At 55.4% G+C, this 18281-nt stretch overlaps 1 protein-coding gene across 1 annotated transcript; it reads right to left on the bottom strand.

The window, feature by feature from the left end:
* Positions 1-3398: 3398 nt before the first annotated feature.
* Positions 3399-10791, bottom strand: LOC111162507 (ELAV-like protein 3). The gene is made up of 6 exons (XM_022526970.1): positions 10578-10791; positions 10149-10252; positions 6633-6786; positions 6257-6482; positions 5240-5278; positions 3399-3729 (listed from the first exon to the last, which is right to left on the bottom strand). Exons 1-6 carry the CDS (start codon positions 10780-10782, stop codon positions 3399-3401), a joined length of 1059 nt encoding a protein of 352 aa, XP_022382678.1. The 5' UTR covers positions 10783-10791.
* Positions 10792-18281: the final 7490 nt, after the last annotated feature.

Here is an 18281-nt window from a genome sequence, read left to right as displayed (position 1 = left end):
TCCCAGTGCTCCCCACCTGCCAGCACACAGCCAACGCCGTAAGATTCTGAACTTTTATTTTCTGGCATGAAAAGTACAAATAATTAAACAATTCCATGTAAAAGTCTGTTACCGCGGCCAGGCCTGTAATCCCGGTAATAAATAGTCTAAACGCAACGCAAAGTGTTCTTGTTGGGTTTTGGGTTTTTGTGATTTTTTTTTTCTTTTTCTTTCTTTTTTTCTTTTTTTCTTTCTTTTTTCTTTTTTTTTTTTTTTTACAGTTCTTTATCACCTCCAACATGGACTCTGTCATGATTTGAAACCTTCTGAATAAATAGCAAGATGAAGGGAGGGCTGGAGGGGCTGAGCCCCCATCCCACAGGCCCTGCCCCTGACCCCCAGGGATGTGGAAGACCCCAGGCCCCCCCAACCCCTGGGGTGAGGGGCTGGCCTCTGGGGAGGGGGCCTGGCTGGGCTGAGTTCTGTGTTTTAGAAAAAGAAGTCCCCTCCCAGACTCGGGGGTGTCAGGGGCCTAGGCCTCAGTGTGTGTGGGGGGGGGTGTGGGGAGGTGCCCCCTCTGCAGAGCCCGGCTGCCCCAGGGAAGGGGACAAACCCAGCCCTTATTGCTCACAGACGCCTCCTGCACGCTGCCCACGTGTGCACACGTGTCCCTGCGCTCGGAGGGCGGAGGGGAGAGAGCCCCAAGAAACAGCAGAGGGAGAGGGGTGGACCCGCTGGGGGGTGCGTGCCCTGCTGGAGGGGAGCTGGGAGGTTGGGAAGGACTTAAAAACCACAAGAATAAATAGGTTCGTGTATCAAGAACAAGCTAGGGTTTTCACCAGCTAAATAGGACTGAAAAAATTCTCAAGACGAGCAAAAATAATCCCATTAAGACCCCGGACGTCGCTGGCCGCGGGGACCGCCCCACAGAGCACACGCCCCCCGGGCGCCACTCGGCTACCATTACTGTTATTAATAATTATTATTACTTTAATGATTCCACTTCCCCTTTTATAAATAAATTAGGCATAACCACGTCTCAGCAAAACTTAAAGAAACAAAGAGAACATCGTGGTTCCTTTAAACTTGCAAACTGGATGAAGGAACAGAAATATACACAAATGTCCTTACAGGGCAACGAGGAGAATAAATAGTTAACATAGCAATAAGTTAAAACTACAAGAAGCTAAATTCGGCAAAAAAGTACAAGAAAGTTAACTGGTGCCAGTTTATGTCTTTTTTTTTTTTTAAATCTCTTCTGTGTTTTTTTTTTTTCTTCCTTCTTTTGTCGCTTTTTTCCTCTTCTGTTTGTGTTTTTTTTTTTTTGTCGCTTTTTTGATTTTTTTTTTTCTTTTTGTTCCTTGCAGCAGAAGCTCCACAGACGTTTACTAACAAACACCGGGAGGGGTCGGGGAGAGAGAGCTGGGCAGTCAGATGGGGCCATGGCCAGACACCAAACGCAGGGACACCGGAGAAAGGGCGACTGAACTCGGGGTTTGCAATTCTCAGTTCCGACTGGGCCCGCTGCAGGGGGGTGGGGGGCTGCGAGGGCTCCCAGGGGCTCCGGCCTTCGGCTTCTGTTGGAATTTTTTCTTTCTTTTTCTTTCTTTTTTTTCTTCTCTTTTTTTTTTCTTTTTTTCTTTTTTTTTAATAAAGAATGAAAACTAGGGGAATGGAAAGTGTCTGGACTTTCCAGACAGAAGCCGGGGCTGGGGCTTGGGATGGGCGCTGCATCCCTGGCCCTCAGGAGTTTGGAAAGACGGAAAAACCCAACAAACTGAAAGGGGGTGACAAGTGGTTGGGGGGGAAGGGAATTCGGGGCTGGGCCCCTGGGCCTGGCCACCCCATGGTGGAGGTGGGGGCCTGGAGGGAACAGCGGGTACTTCCTGCTGGGGAGGCCTTGGGGAGGGGGAAGGCTCAGGGTCCAGCCTCCCCCCTCAGCCTCTGGGCCAGGGCCTCGGCCCAGGGAGGTTCAGCCCCGGGGACAGGGGGTCCTTTGGCCTCAAGTGTTTGGGGGGGGGGCTGCCTCCAGCCCACCATGACGCCAAAAGTGAAACGAGGTATCGTGTGTTTGGGTGCATGGATGTTGTGTGCGCACGCCTGTGTTCGTGGGCGGCAGGGACCGCTATGAGCCAGGAGAGAGCTCTGAAGAGAACCTGGGGCCGGGCTGAGCAGGGCCGTGCGTCCAGAGGAGACCCAGGTGGCCTAGCTGGAGGAAGTGGACTGGGCCAGGCTCTGGGCCACGACCTCTCGCCTGGGCCTGAGGGATGCTATGGGCGTGTCGGTGTCTCCTGGGTGTTGTTATCTGTATCTCCATGACAGGGTGTCTAGGTTTGTGTGTCCGTGCATATCTGTCTCTGCTCTCATGTGTCCACGTGGAAACGTTCACCTTCTGCACCCACCTGTGGCCGCATTTGCCTATGACAGTGTTTTTGACCGTGGCCACGTTTGCGGAGCCCCCCGCTTCAGTCTACTGTGATTATCTACGTGTGTGTCTGCACGTCTGGTTCTAGCCAACGAGCTCCTGAAGGTGTCCGGGGCGTGTCTCTGGGTCTGTCAGTGCTTCTGTGTGTCCCTGTGGGGGGTGTGTGTGTGTGCGTGTGTGTGTGTGTGTGCATGCCCCCACGTGTCTTCGTGTGGCTGTGTTTCTCTGTGTGGCCCCATGGACCCCCAGCCCCCAAGCCCTGCTCCCTACCCCTGCCCCAGTTGGTAAACATAACCTGCCAAAATATTTTCTTTTTTTTTTTTGTCTTTTTTTGTGTTTTTTTTTTCAAGTTCAAGAATCCCCAGTAAAAATTCTCCACGAGGTCTTTTTTCCCTTTTTACAAAAATAGAGTTTTTCTTCCCCTCCCACCCCCCCTTTTTTTTTCATTTTGTTTCTGTTTCCAGCCCCTCCCCCTGCACCTCATACTCCATCCAGGGGCTCTGGGCCAGGGATGCCCACACCCCTCCTCCGTTTCGTTTTTTTGGGGATTTTTAAACCTGTCCCCCCTCCCCTCAGGCTCATCTAGGTGTTGGGGAGGCCTGGGCAGGGGGGTCTGGGAGCGCACTCCAGCACCCCTGCAAAGCCATCCCGTGGAGGGTGGTTGAAGGTGGGGCGGGGGCACATCTCTGCTTTCTTTTTAGCCGAAAAAAGAAACAAAAACCATCACCATGAACAAAACCAAGACGAGAGAGTGAACAGCCCAGCCTGGGGTGGGGGCAGGAGGATGGGGTGGGGGACCCCCAGGCACCCCCCCATTCCCTGCAGACTCTCCCCCCCACCCCAAGTGCTCACCCTGTGGCTTCCGCAGGGACGCGGGGCCCTCGTGCCGTCGGTGGTCTGCCTGCGCTGTCTCTCTCGGGGCCCCTCTCTCTCTCTCTCTCTCTCTCTCTCTCTCTGCTGCCCGGGGAGGGTGGGGAGGGCGGGCGGCCGTGGCTCAGGCCTTGTGCTGTTTGCTGGTCTTGAAGGACACCTGCAGCACGCGCTCGCCCAGGCGGTAGCCGTTGAGGCTGGCGATGGCCATGGCCGCTTCGTCGTAGTTGGTCATCGTGACGAAGCCAAAGCCCTTGCACTTGTTGGTGGTGAAGTCGCGGATGACCTTGACATTGGTGACCGCCCCAAAGGGCCCGAACAGCTGCCAAAGCACGCTCTCGTCCGCCTCCGGCGACAGGTTGTACACGAAGATACACCAGCCAGCGCCTGCCGCACCCCCCGACAGGCCCACACCCGCGAGGCCACTCATGCCGTCGATGGCGATGGGCGAGAACCTGGCGATGAGCGACAGGGGACTACTTTGGGGGTCACGCGGGCTCTGCCCTGACCCCCGGCACACCCCTGAGCCCCTGGGACCCCTGACACCGTCGTGACCTCAGACCGTGCGGTGATCCCTGCGTTGTCCTCACCCTGCCGTGGTCTCGTGACTTTTGCCCCCGACCCCACCCAAACCTCCATCCTGACCTGCAGCTGTGGCCTGAACTCTGACCTGCTCTGAATGTCAGGCCCTCACCCAGTCCTGCCAGGAGCCTCCAGCTACACCCGGACCCCCTAACCTCTGACCTTACTGGGTCCTTGGCCCTGTGGACCCTGGCCCCTTCCCCACTCCTGATGAACTACCCCTCCCTAGGCACATGTTCCCCCCCACGGACCGCACCCTGCCACCCCTCCCTGACTAGAGGCCCCCCACCAAGGGCAGCGCTCATCCCAGGCGGAGAGAGTGGCTGGAGGAGCCCCCCACTCTGGGACCAGGTCGCTGACTCATAAAGCAGTCAGCTGTCTTCCTCTGCCTCTTGCCAGCCTTTTCCTGCTCAAATTGTCTATTTAGGATCCACTCCCCTTTCTCTGCAAGGTTTTGCTCCAGCCAGAATGGCTCCCAGCGCGGCAGCACCAGAGAGGGTTTGTTGACTGACTGTCAGAGGGCCCGAGTGAATGAACAGACAGGACTGGCTCCACCCTCGTTCCTCACTGCCTCCCTACAGTTTGGGCCTCGCTCAGCTCAGAGGGGGCCCCAGTGGGGACGAACAGCTTGCTGGCTGGCACCCTGGTCGCGTCCGCAGTCTCAACAGGGTCCCCGTCACCCCCTCTCCTGCCCCCTTCACAGCCCTGTTCACTGTTCCTCTGTCTCCTGCCCCACTAGGCGGAGATAATGAATAACGATAACAATAATCACAGGAGCTGCTGCCTTTTATTGAGCGCCCACTACGTGCCAAGCGCTGTGCTCAATGCCACGTCGTCTCCACGGGAGACCAAGTCTGGCTGGCCCACATTGGGTCCCCAGCCCCAAGCCCAGCGCCCGGCACTCAGCGTGTGCTCAACAGCTCCCCATGCAGTAAACGCAGGGACCCTCTCAGGGGCAGGAATGTGGACAACGTCATGCGGGCCACAAGGTCCAGCCCAGACTCGGGGGTGAAAGGGGGCGTTCTGTGACCCTCAGCAAAGACCATTAACAGTGGCAGATGGGACTCGGACAGTGTGGGAACCAGGGGGCATAGCTGTGACTGGGCCCATGGCCATGACCCCTTCCATGGGCTGGAGAGCACCCTGGACAGGCCCTCCTGGGTCCGAATTCCATAGTAGCTCTTTCCAGGCATTTACTAGGCTTCATAGCCTCTAACTCTCCTAATGGACACGCGACTGACTCCCTGACCCCAGACAGGGGGCAGACACAGCTAAGCTGGCAGTCCCCAGGGGGAGGTGGGGGAGGGTGGGTTCCAGCACTGGGGCAAGAGTCCGAGGAAGGACAGTGGGGAGCTGGGGGCAGCAGGGCGGGGGCACTGTTACCTCTTGACTCCGTAGGCCATGTTGAGCAAGTTATCCAGCCTGTGGAAGCAAAAAGGGTGGTCACCCATGGCCTCTGGCCACACCCCCAGCTGTGACTCTGGCTGGCCCTGGCCTGACTGCCCTCCCCGCCCCCACCCAGCAGGCCAGCAGCCCGGCCCTGCCCCCACCCGCCTGCTCCCCGCCCGGCTGGACACCGCCTGGCACGGAACCGTGGTCACTCGGGCACTGCCTCTCGCCCGCCCTGCCTCTGCCTGGCCTGTGCCCGTGTCCTGTCCTCCCCATCCCAGCCTGCCCAGTCCCACTTGCCTGCCCCCAGCCTGTGGGGCTCAGGTCCCCAGAAGGGGAGATTCAGGTCTCTTTGGGGTAGTGCCTGGGCTGGGCAAGTGACAACATGTCATGGTGCCTCAGGGTCCCTGTTTGTAAAATACAGGCACTCTTCTCCTATGAGCACACAGCATGGGAGCTCCTCTCCCATGAGCACACAGCATGGGACCCCCAGCCCTGAGAGAGGGGGACCCCGATCAGGTGACTCTAAAGTATTTTTTTTGTTGTTGACTCTAAAATTCAAAAATTCGGGTGCCTGGGTGGCTCAGTTGGTTAAGCATCTATCTTTGGCTCAGGTCGTGATCCCGGGGTCCTGGGATTGACTCCCCCCAACCCACCCACTTTGAGCTCTCTGCTCAGCTGGGAGTGGGCTTCTCCCTCTCCCTCTGCCCCTTGCCCTCCCACCGCTTGCACTCTCTCCCTCTCTCTCTCTAATAAATCTTTACAAAAAATAAAAATCTTAATGCCGATGCCACTCATAGTGCCCTGCATACATTGAGTGCCTGCTGTGTACAAAGGCTTGGCCTCAGCATCTGACATACTCACACATTTCCCCTTGGCTGCCCTCAGTGGTCCCACCATGTGGACACCCTCCCAGGGTCCCTCTGCCCTGCAGGAATGGGGTTCAGGGAGGGTGGTTGCAAGGCTTGGACCCCCCCAGCCTGTGGGGGTCCAGAGTGCCTGGGGCCTTACCGGAAGCGCTGCGTCTGATGGTGTAGGGGGCCTGCGTAGCGTCGGGCTGATGACTGGTAGAGGTGAGTGAGCAGGGCCTGGCCAGTCTTCTGACTTGGGTTGTTGGCGAACTTGACCGTGATGGGCTCCGCCGCGCCCAGAGGCTTCTGCCCGTTCAGTCCTTTGATGGCCTCCTCAGCCTCGATCCTCTTGTCAAAGCGAATGAATCCCACACCCCGAGAGACGCCTGTCAGGGAGTGAGGGTGTCCTGAGGACCCTGCCCCCTGACCCCCTTTCCCACTTCTCTGCCCCCGCCATGCCCGCCTTCTCCACTTTGGTCCCACCTCCGTGCCTTTGCCCGGTTCCCTGCCAAGTGCATCATCCCTGGCAGCCTGACCTGTGACCTGGTCCACCAGGATGCGGGAAGTGATGATGCGGCCATACTGGGAGAAGAGCTGCTCCATTTCCTTCTGGCTCATGGTCTTGGGGAGTCCACTGACATATAGGTTAGCATCACGGATGGATGCAGAACTGGGTCTGGCATAGGACACCTGCAGGGAGGGTAAGTGGACAGAGGTGAGGGAAGACCCGTTTCACAGATGGGGAGACTGAGGCCATGTCTTGGCCACCAGCGAGCAGCACTAGTGCCTCACCTGTTCATGCAATAAATATCTCTCAAGTCATCTCCATGGGCGGTGCTGAGGGCTTGAGGGAGGGGCCGTGGCCGTGGTTGATAATGTGGCCTGGCCTCCATAACATGGAAGGGAAACCTGTCACTGGGTCCCAAGGTGGCACATATCTCCCTGAGGACCTCGAGTCCCCAGCTCCTGCTCTCACACCATACATTCCGTCAACAAGTCATTTTCTGCTCCTTTGGAAAGTGAGCCTGGGACTCTGGCCCTTTTCTTTCTGACCATCCCAGGGCCCTCGGGGTCACTCGGGTCTTTAGCTGCCAGCTCAATGCTGATGACTCCCAAATGTCCGTCCCCACTGTGGGCCTGATCCCCAAGCTGCACACCTGTGTGACACCTGCCTCTGGGCACCCCCGAGGTCTCGCAGGGGATTCCACTCAGTGGGGCTGCATCTAGCTCCCAACTGTCCCCAAGGACGCCCCAGTTCAGTAGTGGTAGCTTTATCCTTCTGGGTGCTCAGGTCCCCAACCTCCGTTGTCCCTGATGCCCGTCTTTCACACCCACATCCAATCTACCATCGATTCTTCCTCATTACCCAGAATCCACACTTGCCCCGCCACTTCCACTGCTGCGTCATGGCCCACCCTGGCTCACCCAGGCCAGTACAGCAGCCTCTAACCTGGTCCCCACTCCCACCCTAACCTCCCGTCTCTTTCCACCACAGCTGCCAGAGGGCGCCTGTGAGCAACTGAGTCAGGGCACATCCTTCCTTTGGTCAGAACCTTCTGTGGCTCCCAACTTCCCCAGAGTAAAAGTCCTTCTCACAGCCCACAAGGCCCTGAAACCTGCCCACCCCCTCATTCTCATTTCTGCCCAGACTTTCTGTTTCAGCCACACCAGTCTCCTCCGTGTTCCCCAAACACACCAGGCACATTTCAGTCTCAGGGCCTTTGCTCTGGCTGTTCCCCTCGGCCTGGAACACCCTTCCTCTCCTTTCTTCTTCCAGTCTCAGCTGAAGTGTCCTCCCTGTCCTCTTCCATCTGAATTTGGTCCTCCGCTCCTACCCGCCCCTGTCACTCTCTCCAAGCACTTCTCTCAGTGGTGAATTAGAAACGTTTTAGTATGATCATTCGATTTGTGTCATTAATTACGGTCCAGCCCAACAATGAAACTCTCTGCAGCTGTTTTAAAAAATGGTGGACATGTATATTTATTTCCCAGAAACAGTGGTGAGTATTGTAAACGGGGGGAAAGAAAAGTCCATTTATAGAGCAGCCTGCGGTGTGAGATGTGACCCCATCTCATTGTGTGCTTATTCGTGTCCTGGAAACACAGTCTGGGGGGGCCACCCCAGATGCTAACAGGTTGACCCAGAGCTGGCGGGGGCCCTGGGGGGCACGAGCTTCTCTTTCCACTTATTTCTGCCACTGTCTATCTTCTGTAGCCTTCTAAATTAACCTCTGGGTAGATAAGGGTCATTGTCAAGGGCCAGGCTTTTTGTTTGGTGTGGTGAGCTGGGAGGGCATAGAACTTCATTAGAAATGACTAATTAAAAAAATAACAAAAGGTGAACATCGGGCTGGGGGGCGGGGGTCAAGGTGAAGGCACTCCTAGGCTGGAGGTAGAGGGGTTCTAATTAACGCAATTGTGCGCACCTGGGGTCCTCCAGGAAACAAACAGAAACCCAGCAGCTGCTCTTCTCCCCGGTAATATTCATTCAAAATCACAGCCACGTACTCAATGGTTTCCACGCTGGCCCACAGGGCTGTGAGTTTTGAGGCATGAGGGCTTGTTGATGAATCAGACTTAGGGGTGAGGGGAAGATAGGCCTGAGCTCCTGGGTGGGTGTTTGGGGTAATCAGGGTTCATTTGAGGCATTGAGTAGGACTTCTGGGGTATTTCCCATCCCCCCCATGATGGGGGCTGACCCACGTCCCTCAGCTGGGTGTGGGCTCAGCCACACCCCCTCACCAGGACAGGACAAAGGCAGAATCTGCCAGAACACCCGGTTGGGACTGACCACACAACTGTGCCGCCCAGGCAGACACACACACACACACACACACACACACACAAGGCCACCCCGTGCTCTGCAAGGCCCTGGTGCCTAGACCAGCAGAAGGGTGACTCAGGCTGCAAAGACATTCCCAGAGGCTCTGGGGGTCTTGGATAAGCACAGCTAAAGAGTCACAGAACTACACCAGTCACCACCGCACAAACCCACATCCCATATGAGGCACAGCCAGACACACCCACACAGCCCCACCAGGTCACGGACAGAGTCGCAGCGTGTCACAAAGCACCCGAGCGATAAACACCACGTCCCACAGACACACAGTGACACAAAGTCTGTAATAGCCGGACTCACGTGACAACAGACACACAGTCACGGTGTCCCACAAACACAATGGCTCACAGCCCAGGGTATCGCGCACACACGCTCACTCAGGGCACTGCATGCATACAGTGGCCCTCTGGATTTGTCGCTCTCATGCCCCAGGGCTTCTGAGTCTAGTTGGCCATGGAGCGACCCATCAGGTCATGACCTCATCCTCCCCCACAACGCACAATGGGGAGAGGGAAAGATTCCTGCACCTCTGTTCCCAGAGAGAACTGGGGGCCAGATGGGCACCCCTAGCTCAGCCTCCCCCAAGGTTCCAGAGCAGATTTGTGGGGCGGAGTCCAGACACCCCCAGGCGAACCTAGAGAGGGGGGTTTCCATGGCGATCCCCCTCCAGGGAATCTGGGCTAGCAGAGTCCCAGCTGCAGCTGCTGAGAGGGGAGGTCATGGAGGGGGAGGGGCGTTGCACAAAGGTGGGGGAGGGGCTCGCCCCTAATCCCGCCCTCCCAGACCCTAATTAGGCTCCAGATGGCAGATGGGCCCCCACCCCTCCTCCATTTCCATGACAAAGGCAAGGGGGACTGCCCATCCGACCCTGGTCACTCCGCTACTGCCAATGGCATGGCTACCTCCCTGAGCTACCAGAGAACGTGCGGCTGGTATTCTGACAAATAAGGAAACAGTTTCAGAGAGGCAGAGCCACTGGGCCCCCGATGCCCAGCTAGGAACCCTTGGAGGAGAGTTTCAACCACTCAGGGGATGAGCCATGGAGAAGGGTGGGTGGCAGTGGGGAAAAGGGTGTGTGGCGAGGGTGAGGGGCTGTAGGGGTTCAGTGGCAGTGAAGGGGGCAGTCCGAGAGGGCAGTAATACAGGGGGTTGGGGACAGTCGCAGACGGGCAGTCATGGGGGATGGGCAGCAGAAGGAAACGAGGGCACTAACCTTGATGGTCTTCGTCTGCAGTTTGAGGCCGTTGAGGGTGCTGATGGCTTTGTCTGCATCGTTGGGATCAGAGTAGTTCACAAACCCGTAACCGAGGCTCTGCCCTGTGGGCAGGACCAGAATGATGACCTCCCAGACCTACCAGTGTCCTCCCAGACCTGGTCCTGAGAGGCTGACTGCCATCACTCAAGGTTATGAGACACAGGATCCCCACCTTACTGTTCCCTGAGAGTACTACCTTGTCCCCAGGACACCTCCAATCCCCCAGAGTCCTGCCTGCCCCCATCACCCCAGAGATACTCTGCCAGGGGTCACACCTGTCTCCCCATCACACCTCAGATTCCCCAGGGTGCTACCTGCCCCCACCACACCTGTACTTCTGAGACTATCACCTCTGTCCCCTCCCTCCCCACCTGCCAGCAGCCACACCTGTGATCTTATCCCGAACCAACTTGCAGGATTCGATGTCACCAATGCTGCCAAAGAGACTCTTGAACTCATCCTGGGTCATGTTCTGGGGCAGGTAGTTGACGATGAGGTTGGTCTTGCTGTCATCAGTGGCTCCATTTGTACCAAGGAGTGGCCCGTTGGGCAGGGCCGGGCCGGCCGGGCCCCCCGCCACCTGAGACTCCATGGCCCCGAGTATCTGCTGGAGACAACAGGCCACACCCGCTCACGGCCCAGTCCCCACACAGGCATCAGTGGGAGTGAGAGGGGCTCAGTGGTGATGGATCAGTCAAGTCTGACATGGGCTTAAACATGGAGAGAGGAGAAGTATTATTCTAATAATCCCTTCCACTCCTCCAGCATCAGGCATGCACCTTACATGTGATTTTACTTTCTATGTTTACTTGCTATGCTTGCTAGGTTTGCCTGTTTGTCTAAAATCAGTCTGTGCATTTCTAGAAGAAGAAGATGAACACTCTTGTCTTCAGAATAAGAAATATAATACCTCCCTGACGATGTCCTGCCCTCCTCCCACCAAAGGGAATTCCTATCCCAAATGTGTTAATATTTCTTTTGTTTCATGCATAATTATCCCCCTAGACATTTATCCCCCTCCCCCAGTTTTTCCACTGAGCTGTTTTTTATTATTATTTTTTAAATGTATTTATTTGAGAGAGAGAGTGAGTAGGGGCAGAGGGAGAGGAAAAGAGAGAATCTCAAGCAGACTCCCTCCCACCCAGCACTGAGCCTGATGCAGGGCTCAATTCCACAACCCTGAGATCATGACCTGAGCTGAAATCAAGAGTCAGATGCCCAACAGACTGAGCCACCCAGGAGCCCCAATTATTATGATTTTTTTTTTAAGATTTTATTTTTAAGGGGCACCTGGATGGCTCAGTTTGTTAAGTATCTGCCTTTGGTTCAGGTCATGATCCTGGGGTCCTGGGATCAAGCCTTGCATCCGATTCCCTGCTTAGCAGGGAGTCTGCTTCTCCCTCTGCCTCTCCCCCAGCTCATACTATCTCTCTCACTTACTCTCTTTCTCTCTCAAATAAAAAATAAGGGCACCTGGGTGGCTCAGTCTGTTAAGTGTCTGCCTTGGACTTGGATCATGATCCCAGGGTTCTGGGATTGAGTCCCACACATGGGGCTCCCTGCTCAGTGGAGAGTCTGCTTCTCCCTTTCCTTCTGCTCGTGTTCTTTCTCTCTCTCCAAAAAATGAATAAAATCTTTAAAAAAATCAATAAAAATTAAAATAAAGTCTTTTAAAAACATATTTTAAAGTAATCTCTACATCACATGTGGGGCTCAACTCACAGCCCTGAGATCAAGAGTTGTGTGCTCTGACTGAGCCAGGTAGGTGCCCCTGAGCTATTTAAATATACAACATAATAACACCAGCAAATAATGACAGCTTTATTTTTTTATCTCCAATCTACACCTGTTATTTATTTTTCTTGTCTTATTGCAGGGGCTACAGTGCGATAGTGGCTTTTTAATTCATGATGTTAAATGAAATGCTTTAAACATTTCACAGATAAATTTGATTTTTGCTGTGGGTTTTCACTTATGAATGTTTAATTTTATTCTTATTATCCTAAGATGATTTTTTTTTAAAGAATGGATGTTGAATTTTATTTAACGTTTTTTCCCCCTGCATCTATTTCTTAATAATTGACATATAATATTACATTAGTTTCAGGTGTGTAACATAATGACTCAATATTTGTATGTATTGCAAAATTATCTCCACGATAAGTCTAGTCAACATCCATCACCATACATAGTTATAATTTTTTTTTCCTGTGATGAGAACCTCTAAGATCTACTTCTTTAGCAATTATCAAATAAATTCTTCATGTATTTTACATGTAAGGACCACACAGAGAAGAATTTTAAGGCCACATCTGGGCTCAGCAGGAAACAGTGCTGGGATTATCTGTAACGGACGTAGGAAGGTAAAGCAGCCAGCGTTTCCTTAGGTATTCTCCGATGGCACGGTTGGCCGATGGGTGCCCTTACTTGAAAAATCAAATCGATTGGTAGGGTTTTCTGAAAGGGATGAATTAGGAAGGATTAGAAGCCATATTCAGTTTCAGCAGGAGAGATCACTGTGATTGATTAGCAATGTCTTTGAGGCTACAGAATTAGGAAGTCAGCAGGTACATTTTATCTCAGCCCTCCCTGAGCCAAAACACAATACCATACTTGTTCCCAAATATTGGGCCTCCTGTGTGCCAGGCACAGTGCAAAGCCCTCTATAAGCAATGTTTATTTTTTTTTTTCTTATTCACAACCACCCTGAAAAGAGAGCTTAATTTCCCCTGCCTAACAGATGCTGTGAACTGGATGGCTGTGTCCCCTCAAATTCATATGTTGAAAACTTAATCCCCAATGTGATGGTATTTGGATGTGGAGCGTTTGGGAGGTAACTAGGTCATGAGGGTGGAGTCCCCATGAATGCGATTCATGTCCTTATAAAAAGGGGCAAGGATGGGGTGCCTGGGTGGCTCAATCAGTTAAGCGTCTGCCTTCGGCTCAGGTCATGATCCCGGGGTCCTGGGATGGAGCCCTGCATGGGGCTGCTCCCTGCTCAGCGGGAAGCCTGTTTCTTCCTCTCCCACTCCCCCTACTTGTGTTCCGTCTCTCATTATCTCTCTCTCTGTTAAATAAATAGAATCTTAAAAAAAAAAAAAAAGGAGGGGGGACAGGATAGAAATGATCTCTCTCCACCAGGTGAGGACACAGCAAGAAGAGGTCCATCTGCAAAGCAGGGAGCAAGTCCTTACTAGGAAGCAACTCAGGTGGTACCTTGATCTTGGACTTCCCAGCCTCCAGAAGAAGATTTATGAGAAATAAATGTCTGTTGTTTAAGCTCCCCAGTTTATGGCATATTGTTAGAGCAGCCTAAGCTGACTAAGACACCAGAGGGGGAAAGTGAAGTTCAACAATGTTTTAAAAATTACTAAAGGTCACGCAGCTTATAAATGGCGAAACGGGGATTTGCACAGGAGCGTTTCTGATCGAGTGTCTGCATTTTCAGCTTCCACTGCCAATGGAAGAATAGTGCTAGCCCTAACCTTTCTCAGCTCCGTGTCCTCGGGTAGGCTGCATAATGCTCCTGGAGCTCTGCTCCACTTTGCTGCAAACTCCAAGTTATCGGCACAGTGACCCCAGGGAAGGATCTAAAACCACACGTGGGTGCAGCTGGAAAGTATTCTGGGATCAGGTCTGCCATGGGGACAATCACAGGAAGCAGCTTGTCGTGTCTGCCATCCCTGTTTCGTAATCCTGGCTATTAATACTGGTTCTGCCCCATTGACATCTGTAGGCCAGGCACCGCGCGTTGCGAAGTGCTCCCAGGCATCATATCACATATTTCTCCCAGTCATCTTTAGAGACAGCAACAGTCTCCATTTTATAAGTGAGGCAACAGAGCCCAGAGACGCTGAGTGATGTCAATGGCGAATTCGATCTCAAACTTGGCTGTGTTGGACTCCAAAGCTGTTTTTAATGAGAGACCAAAGCATGAGGGCGGCTCTGGCACCTTACAGGTGTGTGTCCACAGGGATGACCTTAGCTCTTCTTCGAGCCTCTGCTGCCTTTCCATTTACTCTTATTAAAAGGATGGCACAGAGGGTCAACTCCCCTACATCTCCAGTTGGCTGAGCATGGCTGTCCGGGGGCTTCTGGGAGAGTTAGTTATTCTGAAGCCACATCCAGACTGAGCAGGAACACACCCCAGGGGTTGATTAGCAATGTCTGCCACAGGCACTTGCCATAAAATGGGAATGCACACTACAGACCCTCGTCCAGTTTCATAAGGTTAATACTCCACTGATGGCCACGTATTGAGGCCCTGCTATGTGCCAGACAAAATCCTTTCTGTGACAGTTTCTTGGCAATTCTTCCAACATCGAACATTATGGGACTCTTTCCTTCATTTATCAGAAGAGGAAACTGAATCTCGATGAAGGGTTTAGGAATTTACACAAGGCTGGGTGGCATGCAGATGGTGGATCAAGAATTCAAATCAGGAGCTTGGCCATCAGAGCCCACTTTACTAGTGGCCAAAAAGGCCAGTAATAGTAAAAAAAAAAAAAAAATAACAAAGTGAAATTGAACCCGTACTCTACACCTAGCCCAGGCATCATGACATTTAAACCCACTCTGTTGGCTGAGTCTATCCATTCAATTCAACAAACATTTACTGGGTACCACCACGTGCCAGCTTCAGGCTCCAACCTCCTCACCGTGTATCCGCTGACACATTGCCTCTCTGGGCCTCTGTCCCACCACTAAAGATATGGCACCAAAGTTCCCCACGCACGAAGATGGATTCTGAGTTCCCGTCTGGGCTTGGCAAACTAGAGTTCTGTGATTGGTTGATGACGTCTGTTATGGGACACCCCCACCACCACCAAATAATTAGCAGTACACGAATCGCTGTTTCAGGACCCAGTAGGTTCCAGCTTTGGAACCCCTACTATGTGCCAGGCACTGAGCAGATGCAAAGGTTTCACTGACTTCCCACAACCACACTGAAAGCTGGAGGTCATCTGTTCCATTTCTCTCATGGAGAAATTGAGGGTCAGAGGGATTTGTGATTTGCCTGGGAGTGACCGGCGGCAGAGGTAGTGATGAGGTTTGACTACTGATCTGATTATCCCAGAGCGTACAGAGCCACCCCAAATGTCCTCAACTTGGATGGGGTTAAAAGGTAATTGGGATCTTGAGGCCCAGCCGACTAATCTCCCCAGCACCCCATCTCCCTCCCATCTGTGCCAGAGCTTAGCAGGATCAGTGTCGCGTTTCCTCTGCAGCTCAGCCGGCTGAGCCGCTAATAGGGATCGGATTGGTGGAGATCACACCCCCCTGGCCCCAGCCCATGGCAAACGTGTGGCCTGGGATGACTCGGGGATCACAGGGACCTTGGAGGGCTGTCCCAGGTCAGGAGCGGAGGGGCGAAGTCAGAGGGGAGGATCCAAAATGGGGAGGCAGAGATGATCTGGGAGCAATGGAACCTTTCCTCCCAGTCTCTCCAGCTTTTCCTCTGGCTCTCTCTCTCTCTTTCTCTCTCCCTCTTTTCCCCGTTTCTCTGTCCTCCTGTCCCCTCTGAACCCCTCTGTCTCCCCCTCCCTTTCTCTGCTACTCTTTCTTCAACTCTTTTGCACCATTACACATACATATGACATATGGTTTTTGCAGGGAACACATCTGAGGTCACTTGTTCTGTAGACCCTCCTGTGACTGACCCCTTTGGCCCCAGCTGTGACCCCCTGGTCCCAGTAGCAGTAATAGATGCCTGGATACTGGCCACAATAGGGCATTGAGTGACTATACATGCTAAGGCTGGGCCACCACGTGGTGCTAATTAGGCTTCTCACTTCTGGGTCCTTCTTCCTCCATATAGGGCCCTCACTGTCTTAATTTATCCCCTCACTTCCTCCCAGATTGTCCCCCTGGTGGACTTTGGCCGAAATGCCCTCCAGGGGAGTAACCAGGCCTTCCAAGGCTTCAAGGCCCTTCTGTGACCTCTGACCACACCCTCGCCCCTTTGTGCATCAGTTTCCCTCTTTCAAATGAAGGAACAGATCAGAGGAATGGATGCTGGACAGCTGTGCGGGTTCTGAGGGTCCTCAGGAGGCTGCACTTACGTTCCTGAGACTGGGTTAGCCGCCCGAGGCCCAGAGAGAGGAGGGTGCCTGCCTAAGGTCACACAGCAGGGAAGCATGGCCTCTCGGTCCTCCTTTCTCCGAGCCAGGTGGGCGGGTCCCAGGGTCCCATGCAGGGAGGGAGTGCTGAGCATCCCTCCACCCACTGTGCTCGCCAAGACTCCAAGAAGAGACCCAGAAAGAGACACAGTGCCCAGAGACACACACACACACAGACCGGAAAGACAGTAAGTACGGAAGGAGGCCTGGGCGCTGGGACCAGACAAAGGACGCGCGGCGGCGCGGGGAGCGGAGTCGCGCGGCGGGGGCGGGGGTGGAGCCGGGGTGGGGCTAGGACTGGCCAGCCCCGCCCCCGGGATACGCCCGGGTTGCCGAGTGGAAATCCGAGGGCTCGGGCGAGGCCGGGCCCTGGGGGCCCAAGGGGGCGGGGCCCAGATGGGCGGGGCATGGGCGTGGTTATACAGGGCGTGGCCGGGCGTGGCCGCGGGTTCGGGAGCTGACCAGCTCGGTGGTTGCTGAAAGCATCGGGAGTGGGGCAAGCGGCGCGGGCGGGCGGGCGCTCTCAAGGTCACCCCAAGGCCCAGGGCCCTGGCGGGGTGGGGCGCCTGGCCCTGGGCTAGGAAACATCCCTGAGTTTCTTACCCCATCCCCCGTGAGGCGGGGGCCCAGGAGTCAGGAAGCCGCCCCCACCCCCCACCCCACCCCCCGCAGGCCCTCCTCTCCCCTCCCCCTCCCCGAAGCCTGAGGCGCCCGCGCGAGGCTACGGCCCGCTAAGAAGCTCCGAGAAACAAAGGGACGCGGCGGCAGCGGCGGCGGGCCCGCGGGGCCTCCGGGCGCGCCCCCTCCTCTCCCCTCCCCGCTTGCCGCAAGGTCGACAGGCTCGAGGACGAGACGCCCGGCTCCCCGGGCGCGGCCAGGGCCCCGGGAGCGCGATCCGACGCTACCCGCTTTCCCGGGGTTCTCGGGGACGGCTTGCCGCCTTTTCCTGGGCCAGCACCAGTGACTGGGGCCCTGTGTTTGGCTGGGCGGCCTGCGGGGTCCGGGCCTGGATGGAGAAGGCATCCTCCGCCGCTGCGGCCCCTCCCCCATCAGGCCTGCTGGAGGGGGGCAATTCCGCCCCCAGGGCGCCCTAGGACGCCTCTCCGAATCAGAGTTCGTCTCCCTAAGGCCTCTCAGGCCAGACTCTATGCGCCCCCAGCACTCTGGGTGCGGCCCAGACCACTCTCAGGGCCCGAGGATCGGTCCTACCCCCCCACCGGGGCCTAGCTAGGCCGGGCCTCAGGCAGCCTCCTCCCCGGCCCTGCATGGAGTGGGATCTGGGGACGTCCCAGGGTCCGGGCCTCAGGCAGCCTCCTCCCCGGCCCTGCATGGAGTGGGATCTGGGGACGTCCCAGGGTTCAGCCTCACGGAGTCTGTCTCTGTCCCCACCCGTAGATGAACTCAGAGACACCAACCCCCCAACCTTAAGAGGTACCAGCCACTGCACTGGGGCAGGGGCCGGGAGGCCCAAGGTTGGGACTCCTGGGCGGGTACGAAGGGTCCGATTTGCGGGGAGATAAGGTCCAAAAAGCAGGGACCTGGCGTTCCTGGACCTCAGGGTCGCCAGGAATGCGGGGTCCGAGACCCCTGGTCCCCTTACCAGGACGAGCTCCTTGCCTGCTGTCCGATCCATGACCTGTGGCCGTCCGGCTCCGCAGCGCGGCTGAGTGAGGCGGAAAGGCCGATGGGCGTCGGGCAGTGGCCGGGCATTGGGGCCCGCCGGGCGGGGCGGGGCGACCCGGCGGTGCAGGGGCGGGGCTGGACCCGTGGCTCTCGGTTGCCCCCAGCTGGACCCCAGCGCCCAGCCCAGACCCACGGAGGTGAGGTCCCAGCTCTCCCTATAGGTGTGTATCAATCTGTGCCCAGGAGAAAGGACCCCTCCCTCTCCCAGGGAAGGAGAGCTGTGTCTCCAGGTGTGGGTGAGCTAGTGTGTGTAGCTAAGTAAGTTGGGGAGCTAGTCTGCTCCCCTGGG

The sequence above is a fragment of the Enhydra lutris genome, unplaced genomic scaffold (assembly GCF_002288905.1).
Source record: "Enhydra lutris kenyoni isolate GAN:26980312 unplaced genomic scaffold, ASM228890v2 scaffoldscaffold92, whole genome shotgun sequence".
Lineage (NCBI taxonomy): Eukaryota > Metazoa > Chordata > Mammalia > Carnivora > Mustelidae > Enhydra > Enhydra lutris.
This window is presented reverse-complemented; position numbering and strand designations above follow the sequence as displayed.

Bases quoted from the DNA above. Each gene is read 5' to 3' on its own strand.
- LOC111162507 (XM_022526970.1), bottom strand. From the start codon at position 10,782: ATGGAGTCTCAGGTGGCGGGGGGCCCGGCCGGCCCGGCCCTGCCCAAC. The intron at 6,483-6,632 runs GTCAGGCTGCCA...ACTCCCTGACAG, and splicing joins CCTGGTGGACCAGGTCACAG to GCGTCTCTCGGGGTGTGGGA. The intron at 3,730-5,239 runs GTAACAGTGCCC...GCTCATCGCCAG, and splicing joins ATGGCCTACGGAGTCAAGAG to GTTCTCGCCCATCGCCATCG.